At 52.9% G+C, this 11,726-nt stretch overlaps 1 protein-coding gene across 1 annotated transcript; it reads right to left on the reverse strand.

Annotated features, from left to right (window-relative positions):
* Positions 1 to 2,424: 2,424 nt before the first annotated feature.
* On the reverse strand, positions 2,425 to 4,317 carry EPO (erythropoietin). Its single transcript, XM_053916490.1, has 5 exons — positions 4,305 to 4,317; positions 3,631 to 3,791; positions 3,284 to 3,370; positions 2,839 to 3,018; positions 2,425 to 2,665 (listed from the first exon to the last, which is right to left on the reverse strand). Exons 1-5 carry the CDS (start codon positions 4,315 to 4,317, stop codon positions 2,507 to 2,509), a joined length of 600 nt encoding a protein of 199 aa, XP_053772465.1. The 3' UTR covers positions 2,425 to 2,506.
* Positions 4,318 to 11,726: the final 7,409 nt, after the last annotated feature.

Consider the following 11,726-nt stretch of genomic DNA (forward strand, 5'->3'; position numbering starts at 1 on the left):
GACTTGTGGTGTGAACACCAGCAGAGTGAAGCTGTGGTGGGAGGAGGAAATTAGTATTGCTAATCATAACAATGGTAGTACAGAATAAAGTTCACACTCCCGGCCTGCACAGGAAGGAAATGCCCTCCTTGCATACCTATCTCTACACAGGGACTCAGGTCCTCACCAAGCTCTTCACACCCTGGGCCTCTCGCTACCCCACATCTCAGCACCTAATTCACATACCGAGCTGACTATGGCTAAAATGAGCTCCTGTCCTTTCACCGCTGGGGACTGCTGGGCTGTGGGCACCACAGGCTGTCATTTCATTAGCACTTGGTGCAAAGGATAGCTCACAGGTGGCACTCCATAAATGTGGAATAAGTGAATTATGCTTTAATATTCTTAACATATTTGCCTATTATACCTGGCCTAAGTCACATAGTTCAGGTACCATTAATTACTTTTTGTTTAATTGAAAGCAGTAATAAGTCTGAAGAGAAGTCGAAGATCAGTGGCCCTGAATTCTGGGGATGGAAGAGCCAAGAGCCAGGGGGATGTGTAGACAGCAAATCAGGCTGAAAAAGAGGTGGACAAGATTTTGGAATTATGGGTCCTAAATCTCGAGGTCAGGCCCTAGCTGTCATTTATTAGCTGGATTCCTTGGGCTCCGGAACAAATCTCTTAGCTTCCATTCCACCAGCAAGACATAGAGATTCTTCCCTTACTGAGTCACAGCAGTGGGGCAAAAACCAGATGCCACATGTGGAAACCACAATACAACTTTTATTGAAATGTGTGAGGTCAGAACTCTAAAGGTTCTGTGGCTTGTAGATTTCTCTAGCATTTCCTAATACGGCCTGCAGAGGGCACTCTAGGCCAGGAGTCGGGTTGGCCAGAGTAAAAGTTCGCCTAGGGTCCACCCCTTGGTTTCCTCCTCCCACCACAGCTTCACCCTTCCCCCCACATATAGTTGGCAAATACTCTTCAACCCCCCCCAACCTGCCCATAATTTTTGCTGCTGAAAATTGCAAAACATTGTCTCCTTTTTGCACATTTGCGGGGGCACAGGCTGACTTCCCTAAGTTTTGCGATATAAGCAGAAAGACTGATCCCCCTGTGTAGATAATGGCCAGGACTAGAGTCCAGATAGTTTTGTGACATTTTTTGCTGTCTGCACAGGTCTCTCTTGGGCACTGCTTTGCCCCTGGAAGCACTTCTGGGAACGAATTTGAAGTTGGTTGTCAGAGTAAAGGATCAGATAAGAAGTAGCGCTTGGGAATGAAAATTGAGCTAGTTTGCTCTGCGTCCCCCATCCCAGGGGAGCGGGGAGCAGGTAGGGGTTCTGTGGCAGGAAAATAAGCAGAAGAGGGAAGGGGTGAGTGCTGACAGAATTCCTGTTGCCTTGGCCTTGGGCAAGTTTTTTTACTTCTTAATCGACACAATGGCAACGCCAGGGGTAACTTTCTCATAGGGCTGTGAGGAGTAACACGAGGCCACAGAAGTAAGCGACCTAGAGAAGCACTGGGCACAAAGCAAGTGCTCCTTGAGTCGGCTGTCTGGGAAAGCAGCTCCTTCTGCACTGCTGTCTACTGCCCCTCTGCTGTCTCGGGCAGCACATTTATGGTGACCATCCCCAGGCAAGGAAAGAGCTGAGCTGGATTTAAAGAGGCTGGTGCGCTGAGGTGGCAGAGGCTGATATTGGGACTGTGGCATTAGCTGGAGGGGCCACAGAAAAGAGGCAGAATAGTGTCAGTAGCTGCCTGCTGAGGAACAGCCTTGAATGGAGCCACATTATTGACCAGTGTGGGCAGAGCTTGTGGCCTCGCGCCCAGTGGGTCAAGAGGTCAGACAGGCCCTGCAAGGCAGCACGTAGGGTGCAACCCCTTCACCTCTGGTTTCCCAGGCCTGCTGCCTGTTGCCACAATGGGGGCAGAGCCAGGGAAACGGGGAGCTCGTAGGAAAACATAAAAACCAAGAGCCATGTTATGGTTTTAGATCTTGCCAGTGAGACTGAAAAATATACAAAACTTGGACCCCATGAGAGCCAGGGGCCAGCCTCCATCCCATCTTCACGGCTCCCACCACCTTCATTGTCCAGGGGGCTCTTGCTGTCATGGAGTCCCCCTGAGGCCCAGAGAATTTATGGCTTGCCACCTAAATCCTCCAGCCATCCTATCCCTGCTGGGAAGTGCAGGAAGAGGTATTTGCCCTCCAGCTTGCCCTGACATCATAGTTCTGCAGGGCACCAAGATGACTTTGGTGTCTCTCCAACACGGCACCGTCCTAAGTAAGCTGATACCCGAATTCTTCCTGCTTCAGGGCCTCAGACTGGCCCTGTGACATCCTTAGATCTGAGCTGAGCTCTGGACAGTTCCTCTGGCCCCTAAGATCTCACCACTGGCCCTGGAGTGTCCATGGGACAGGCTGGTGCTGAGCTGATGGTCGGGAGTGGTGGTGTGGAAGGCGTGGCATGGGCAGTAGTGGTGAGCAGGGTGGTAGATGTGCCCGGGGTGTGACCATCTGGTCACCTGTCCCTTCTCCTGCAGGCCTCCCCTGTGTACAGCTTCAGCTTTCCCCGCAGAAAATTGGAGTAGATTCGGAAAAGTTTGCAGAAAGTATCAACAGTGAATGTTCGGAGTGGAGCAGCGGAGGCCATTGTGTCTAGAGGGGAGATGGCTTCCTTCTGTCAAGGAGAGAACAGACGATTACTGAAGTGCCAGGGACCCTGGAGGGAGAAGGGATTCAAGACAGAATTAGCGGGGCTGTGAGGAAAGTGAGAGTATTCCCTGGCAGGGCCCGTCTTCCATTTTACAGAAAGAGCAAACGGAGTGTGAGGGAAGATCTGTTCCTACTCACCTGGGCTCCCAGCGCCCGAAGCAGGGAGGTGAGGCTGCGCAGGCTGCTGACGGCTTTGTCCACATGCAGCTGCAGGGTCTCAGATGGCTGGGAGGAGTTGGCCAACAGGGCCTGACCCCGAAGGATGGCTTCTGAGAGCAGGGCCAGGCCCTGCCAGACTTCCAGGGCCTGCTGCTCAACCTAGAGGGAGCAGAGACTTGGAGTCAGCTGGCCCAAGCCAGCCCCTTCCCCATCCCTCTCAGCAGCCCCAAGCGCAAAGCTGAGCAAACAACAGAAGGCATGCAATAAGGTTTGTGGAATGAATGAAGGAACAAAAAAAAATGAATGAACATTCCATTCAGTCCTCATCTTTGCTGCTCCATATTTTCTCCTCTATCATTTTCCCTCCCACCCTATTAGGTTCTCAAAATAAGACTCCCCAAAAGCAAGGAAAACATAAACTCACCTCCATCATCTTCCAGGCGTGGAAGTTAACCTTGGTGTCTGGGACCGTGATGTTCTCACTGAAGCTGCAGCCTTCAGCACAGCCCGTCTAAAAGCACAACCCCAGGGAGTCAGGCCCCTGGGGGCTCCCAGCCTAGCCCACAAGCCATAGCCCTCCAGCTTTGCCCCTTACCTAGTCCCAGATGTGCATCAGGGGTTACCAGTTTTATCATTTTTAGTGGGGCTCTGGCTTCCCACCTCCAGCCCTGAACCAATTGCCAGGTTCCTGGATCCTGGAGGAGAGCCCCAAGCCCCTGAGAGTGAATCCTGTGGAATGTCCTGGGGGTCGGGGGATGGGGGGGACCTCACCGTGACATTTTCGGCCTCCCGGGCCTCCAGGATGTACCTCTCCAGGACTCGGTTGTCACAGATGAGGCGTGGGGGGGCGCCCAAGACTGGGAGGCCCAGAGGAAGTAGCAGCAAGGACAGCAGGAGCAGCAGGGCAGGACATTCTAGAAAACAGAGCCAGACTTGGTGTGAGGCGCAAAAGGGAGGAGAAGAATTGGTTTGGAGGGGCAGACTCACACATCCAGCCTGGGCCAGTCCTCCCAACCCCAACCTTCCCAAGCGCTCAGGTTCTGCCTCCTTTGCCTTCTTCATTCAACCCTGCTGCGGAGCGCACACCCCACCCCCCAGCTACCGGCTCCACTTGTCGGGGCCAAACTTCAATCCGGCTGTGACAGAGGCTTTACCTCTCGCAGACCCCGGTGGTTGCTCCGGGACCCAGGTATCAACTTCCTCCCAATCCGAACAGCAGTCCTTTTCACCGAACCCCAAAACCTCGTCCCCGTCTGCAGGTCACATTCTGCCTTTCCCGGGGACTCCCAAAGCACGTGGAGGCAGCCCCACCCCCTTGCCCTTCCGGGGTCCCTCGGCAAGTCGCCGGTCCTTGAACTCAATCACCTCCCGGCCAACAGTCCCCGCGGTAAATCCCTTCTCAAACAGGGGCCGGGTCGGGAGCTCCCCAGCGGGCTAGCACTCACCGCGCACCCCCATCTCCTCCGTGCCCCGCCTGGCCGCTCAGTGACCAGGGGCTCGCCCGGCGCCTGGGCCCCGAGCCCTCATCCTTCAAGCTCGGTGGGGCAGGTCCACTCCACAGGCCGGAGGAGGGGGCCACCGTCCAGGGGCTGCCGAGCCGAGGGTCGGGCCGAGCAAGCGCAGGACCAGCGTCCGGGAGGACGCACGGCGAGGCAGCTGGCCCGTGTCGGCCCGGGGACTGCGGCTGCGGCCGGGGGTCGGGGCTGTTATCAGCATGTGTGCGTGCGTGTGTGGGGGTGGGGAGGCTGTGTGCGTGAGGGGTCGCCCGAAGTGGGGGCCAGGAGGTCAGAGCAGGGGGCAGGACGCCTGGGTCGCAGGATCCCCGGGGCGGGAGCTGCGGCAGGCGAGTGTGCAGGGACACCGCTCTGCCCGCCTGCCCCTGGGAGGTGCAGCTGGGTGCGCACCAGCGGGATGGGCAGAACGCCTGCGCCTGGTAGAGCCACTCTGGGAAAGGCTGGGAACCCCGACGCCTCCTTGAGGGGCGTTCGGGTCCTGGGCGGGGGCTCAGAGCTGGGAGTACTTAGGTTCCTGCGAGGGCGCTGGATTTGGGAGCCGGGAAGGTGCTGGCAGGGGTGTCAGTTGCCTTCCTTTTCACAGTCCCTGTACTTGTCTGGCCTAAAACCAGTGTTGTTCATGTTGAGGAATTTGCTGGGGGTCCACATCAAAGAAGTGTGGGGTCTTCTCCCCCCACAATCCTCACTTTCTAGGACCCTGAAAACCCAGAAGTTGGACATTTAGGGCACAAAGCACATGACATGCTGTTCAGGACGTATGTGCACCTTAACATCTGTCTCCTTGTCTGTGATGCAGGTTCGCCTGCGTGGCAGAGTTCGTAGGAACTCAAATAGAGCTGACTCCCAGAGTGATGGCGGTTAGGATTTGCAGCTGCGCCTTGGTGGCTTCTAGGAAGCACTGAGGCAGAGGAGCAAGCTCCCTAAGGCAGGAGACCAAGGCTGGCTGGCTTTCAAAACTTGGAAAATGGCCTCAGCCCCTGAGCCTCAGTGTCCTCACCTGTCAAATGGGTGTGATGAAAGTGCCAGTCCCCCCTCATGCAGGTTTCATAAGACAGCAGCAAAGTCCTACAAATACAGGTAGTTGTATTTCTTCACTCCCTACCCAGTCCCATGATATTAGAGATATTTTATTCATGTGTTCAGTGCCTCCTGTGAGCAAGACACTTGACTACACGCTTAGCAAGACAAAAAGATACGTTGAGACCTAGCTCCTGTCTCCTGGATGGAGTCAGTAGCTTACCACGGAGATGAGATGTGTACACAGGGCAAAGCATGAGGGCTGTAGTGCCCAGAGCTGAGCTGTGAGAGTTTGGAAGAGGGAGAGCTCCTCCAGCTGGAGAAGTGAAGGGAGCTTTGATGGAGAAGGTGACAATTAGCTCAGCCCTGAAGGGCAGACAGGATTGCAATGGGAAGAGGCGTGAGCTGGGTATGAAAGGCCAGTTCAGCAAAGTGAACGGGGGTCAGGTGCGGAGGGTGTGGAAAGGAGAGGTGGAGATCGGGCCAGAGTGCTGGTTAAGGAGGGGTCAGGCTGTGAAGGGCCTTGGATGACACTCTGCGGAATCTGGCTTCTGTTTGGAAAGAGTGGGAAATGTTCATTCATTGATTCATTTATTCAAGAACTATTTGTTTCTTCAAGAAATGAATATTCATTCATTCATTCATTCATTCAAGAAATATTTATTAAAATAACTACTCTTGGCCAGGACCTGGGGATGGAGCAGTGAATGAAACAGTCACGTGTGCCTGCCCTGGTGGGGCTGGCGTTTTAGTGGAGAGGCAGAGGACAAACACACATATGTGTAGAAGAGAGGATGTCCAATGGCAATAAGGACTGAGAACAGGCACAGAAGGGGGACCAGGAACGTTAGAAAAGGTTGCAGTTTTATTTTTATTTTTTTTATTGTTGTTCAAGTACATTTTTCTGCCTTCCCCCCCTCCCTACCATCCCAGCCCTTTCCCCCTCCCTCCCCTGCTTCCACCCACTCCCCCCACGTTGTCATTGTCCATAAGGGCTGCAGTTTTAGATCAGGCAGGCAGGGATGCACCCTGAGAAGGACTGAATGAAGACCTGAATGAGGTAAGGGAGCGGGGAGACCTGGATCAAAGAGGGATTCAGAAAGATGGAGGGTTGGTGTGTTCCCAGTGGAGGCAATGAGGGCCTAATTCCTTCCCACCCTGCTCCCCTGCCCTCAGCTCACCTCAAGCCTACTCTGGGAGCCCCCTCGGAGGTGGTGTACTGGAGGTCAGTCTGCACTCACACTGTGCCCTCTAGTCCCAGTTCTCCTCTCAGCACCAGGTGGACTCCCAGCCCCTCTTGGCCCTGCGAGCCCAGTTCTGCTCCCTTCCCAGATCCCAGCTGTGAAACAAACACATGGACACTCACGTCCACACACGTCCGCACATGTGTTCTGTCCCAAACCTCCCACCCCCAGGCTCTGCTCTCCCGGTCCCCTGACTCCTGCGTCACTGCCCTGACCTGACCATGAAGAGGGAACCAGGGACAGAAGAGGGGGGAGTGTAGACAGACTGAGGAGGAGGAGGAGAGGATGGGCCTCTTGGGCTGTGGGACCTGCTCTTCCCTCCCCTCTGACAGCAATTTGTCAGAGGTCCCTGCCTTCTGAAAGGAAAGGAGATGGGCCGTGCATGCAGCCCGTAGGTGCTGGGGCCTGCTGGACAGCGGTGGTGCTGGCTCACCCTCTGTGGCTTTTGGAGAGAAAGATATGACTGCAGCTTGGGAGAGAGGGTAGAGGAAAGGATCTTGGTCCAGCCCACACCCACTCCCTAAATTGTGAAATCCTGTTAGAAGGGCAGAGACTGGTTTGGAGGACTTCAACCCTAGGTGCTCTTGGATACTGCCCAGCAGGATCCACCTGTCTCTCCTCATCAGGGGACCCTGAGAAGCAGGAGGAAAATAGGAAGCTACCTGGGGCTCCCCATCCAATGCCCACCACCCCCTACCCAGTGCCCTCTCCATCTTCCTGCTTGTATTCCTCCAGCATGATGCTGACCCAATCCCGGGACCACTGCAGAGGGTCTCCTCACTGATCCCTCCAGTTAATCCCCAACCCTGCTACTAGATTACCTTTCCAATTAGCCTGCCAGAACTGCCAGCTTAGCCAGAACTAAGACCCTCTATGTTCTGCCACCTACCTGCCTCCAACCTAGTCTTCCACTTTGTTCATTCCCACTCCCTTCATCGCATGAGTTCAGTTAGATGGCTTCCAGCTTCCTGCCCTTTGCTCACCCTTGCCTCCCACCCTACCGCTCTCCCGTTCGTTCTTCAAAGACCAAACCTAAGCATTACCTCCCATATGAAACCTTCCCTGATCCCCCAGCAGGAAGTTGTCTCCTCCCACAGTGCTGCCATCCTTACACATCTTAGGTCTGTCACCGGCAGGGCCACCATGCACAACTGTCAAGGTTGAGTACCACACAGCTCCAAGGGTTGCCGTTCATATAGACTCTGATGGGAATGACACTCTCAGGGGTCATGCAGGAGAGGTGCCCTGTCAATCAGAGAGCAATGGACAGTGTATGACAAGTCTTGTTCACTTTGGTGCTCAGGCAGCCAGCATGTGTCCTGTTTATGGTCATCACTTATGTGTGGCTTGTGTTAAGTAGTCCCTCCACTCCAGACACCTCAGCCAGAGATTGACTTAGTGGGGGAAGTAAGCCATTTGTCCTCAGAGTGCTCACTGAAGCCAGGCCTGGACAACCTAGCTCTGGGATCTTGGCGGCTTGTGAGGCCTCTCTCCACTTCCTGTACAAGCAGCCACTGAGGCAGGGGCTGAATAGGGATGGTTGTGACCAGAGGATAGCGGGGGTGGAAGCAGGCTCTGTTCCATGGAGTCTTCCTGGCAGCCAATTCGGACGGAAAATCCAAGGAGAAGCAAATTTACAGCACCCCTGAGCTGCCCCAGACCCCAGGCAGTACGAAGGCCGAGCTGCCTGGAGTTGGCTTGGGGATGGGTGGGTGGGTGGGTGGGGGCTCTGGGCCTCTCCTACCCTGCTGTCCAAGCAGTTGCTTCTTGGCTTGGCTCAAGAGTTCAGCCAGTGGCCCAGAAGACCTTCTGTGCTGGGAAGTGAGGTGGCCAAGGACCTTGGAGGATGGGGTAGGGGGAGGGCTTCCTGGCCCTTGGGGAACTGGAAAGGGAGCAAGAATGTTGAAGAAGGGATTCCTGTTGGAGAAAGAAAGTCCTGTGCAAAGATCAATTTGGACAAATCGAGGCAAGGGCCGCTTTCTTGGCCACAAGTAGCCTGGGGAATCAGATCCAGCTTTCTGTTCTCAGCAAGCAGCTCTGCAACCTCACAGCCTAAAGGGGTGTTTGGTAAACAAGGGAGTCCAGATTGGTGGCCTGAGCTCTGCCACTTACTAGCACCCGACTTGTGACTGTATCTCTGAACTTTGTTTCTGTAGAATGGGGATGGTGAAAATGACAGTAATCTCTCTCTTCCCAGGACTGTGGTGGGATTATGTAATCCCTGCCATAGGGTGATCAATAAATGCTGTTATTCCTATATTTTCTGCTTTATTATCCCTGCTATTCTCACTTTGGAGGCCTGGAGACCAGACCCTCAGCATATTCTTTGGCCTTCCTCCAGCAATTTCCACTGTTCCCTCTGGGGAGCTGGGAACAGGTTCATTGCACCTTATGCCTGGTGTTGTAGCTGCCCCATCAAGCAGCCCACTGGCAAGTTGAGAATAGTGGGGTGTGGACAGGTATCTCTGGGTGTCTACATTGACTGCACTGGGGAGAAACTTGCCCCTGACCACAGCTGAGTGAAATGGCATCACCGCGGGAGTTAGAGATTGGTTAAGACATAGATTATCGAGACAAGCATCAAACTTAGTTTATTCAAAGTCTAGGCCAAAGTCTTGCCCCATCAAGAAAAGCCCCCAGAAAAGCCCAAAGCCCTTGGACTGAATGAGGCCTTTGCATCCACCCTAGACAAGCATTACGGGGCCCCCTTCTTCAGTTGTCTCTTGAATCCCCCAAGTACTTGAGTCCCTGAAGCAGGGCTTCCAGAGCACCAGTACCCTCCACCTTGAGTTCCGGAACCACTTCCCCTAGTTAGGTTTCTGTGAAAAGTGTCAGCCCACACTCTAGCGTCTCTGGCTCCTACCACCCATCCTGTATCAGAAGACAGAGCTGCCACGTTGGCCAGAGTAACTTTCCTGTCCAAGCAAAAATAAAATTAGAAAGTCCTAACTGAAATAAAACACTACTGGCAGAATCAATGGGAGTGATGTTTTTCTCCCATGTAAGGAAGGCCTTTGCAGGTATACAATTGTGAATACAAAATTTCTATTTGTTAACATGGGGCTTGGGGGCTTGGGAACTTTTTTTTGCATGAACTCTACTGGGTGGTCCTTCCTATAGGCTCTTCCTCCTTAGAGGGTTATAGGTCAAGGTCTACTCGAGGGAAGTTTATAAACACCCCAATTTAGCAAATGTTTTCCAAAATTGTTCATGGTTCACTGGGAACCTGCAAATTGTAAGAACCTATTGTTTGACCCCACAGTCATCCCTGGTCTGTATGTGAGTGAGCCCTTTGGCTCCTGTCTTCTTTCATGAACCAGCAAATAATTTCAGTACTTTCAGGAAACAAGATTCATGGACTTGGAAGGGGCCTAGGTCTTGTGAAGGTGAAGTTCCACCCTCTGCTTGCATATTTCCAGGGACAAGACATCTGATGTTTCTCAAGGGAGCAGCGGCTTGTTATGGGTTAGACAGTAAGCTGTCCTCCTATGCATGCGCCATCCGTCAGGCATTTATTCACTATTGGACTGGGCAATGAAACCACTTCTCCTTGAGCTTATCTCGTTACTTGAGATAACTAGATGACTAACTCCCCCGAGCACCCCACCTAGAGAGCAGAACTGGACTGGTAAAAAAATCACTTTTTCTTATTACAAAAACAATATATGATCATTGAAAAACTAGAAAACATTGCTAAACCAAAAACCATAAATTAAAAAGCACCCATAATGCCATTAGGAAGATGGAGTCTGAAGTGGTCATTTTCACAAGAGTTCTTGGTGGCATTCCCTTGGCCTCACTCCAAATCTCTGTGCAGCTGGACATCTGTTCCCGAAGGAACTACAATCAACACATACTTCTAGAAGTTGGACTTCTAGTCCAACTTCTCCACTGGTTCAAGGGTGTGTGGAACATACCATTCAACTCCTGACCAAGCATCAGGAACTCACCTGGGACATAATGTGGGGACCAACCTAGAAGGATTGTCAGCACATCCAAACAAGTTCATGCGTCCTGAGGGCCTTCTTCCCTTCCAGGCAAGCCAGTCAAAAGCCTCACAGAACTAATAACCCAGCCTTGCAAACCAAACACAAATCACCTTCCCCTCTCCCTATCTACATTAAGAGGCCCCAAACCACTTCTTAGCCAAAAGGCTCACACAAACCATAAAAGCCCTTAGAAATGACAGGACGGTTCTAAGTACAATGCAGATTTTTTTTTAAGTCTAATTTGTCCTGCTTCCTATTAGACCAATGGTCCATACCTCTCAGGGAAAGCCTGGTGCCTAACACAAATCCCTCCAACTATGAGGTGCGCAATAATGCGACGAATGATGAGCAAATGTCTACACCCACCCCCAATATAAGCATCTGAATTCTGGCCTGTGAGGGTGTTTTTGAAGTAGGAGGTTATTATGCACTCATTGTGGGCACTGCAGCTGTTGAGTAAAAAGAATGGAAGGGAACTGCATTTGGACACACCTTCTGCCCCTACTCACTTCCCCGTTTCTCAAGTTTTGATGAAAGGCACTTCAGAGAGCCAGCAGAAGTTGGGGGGTGGAGAAGGTGGTGGTAGAGAGAGGAGAGTCAGTCCCCTTCTGACCTCCTTACAAATGGGATGGAGTTTCTACACTGCGCACCATGCCGACTCCAATAGATGCAGGAGTCTTTCCCTTATCTCCTACCTGCCCCCCCACACTCAAGGGTTATCCCCACACCCTCCAATTTCTAGGGGCTATTTCTGTAAACCTGCCACTGAGGGAAACTGCACTGGCAAGCAGTGAGAAAACATGGAGTAGAAATAACAAACAATTAGGCTGGGAGACGTAGCTGCCAAAACAAACCAAATGCAAAAGGGCTGCCTGCCACCACCTCAGCTGGGCTCAGGCCAGGAGTGCAGACACAAGAACACATACGTGCAGGGAGACACATAGTTCTATCCAGCTCCCTGCTGGTTCCTCTGCTGCTGCAGGACTCCAGGGCAAGGGAGCCTCGCAGTCAAGGATGACAGGCTAAAAGGGGGTCATGGGCTATGACAGGAATATCTCCCATCGTATCTCCTTTGTCTCCCCCTCCTCCTGCTTTCTAGCCAC

The sequence above is a fragment of the Desmodus rotundus genome, chromosome 1 (assembly GCF_022682495.2).
Source record: "Desmodus rotundus isolate HL8 chromosome 1, HLdesRot8A.1, whole genome shotgun sequence".
Taxonomy (NCBI): Eukaryota; Metazoa; Chordata; class Mammalia; order Chiroptera; family Phyllostomidae; genus Desmodus; species Desmodus rotundus.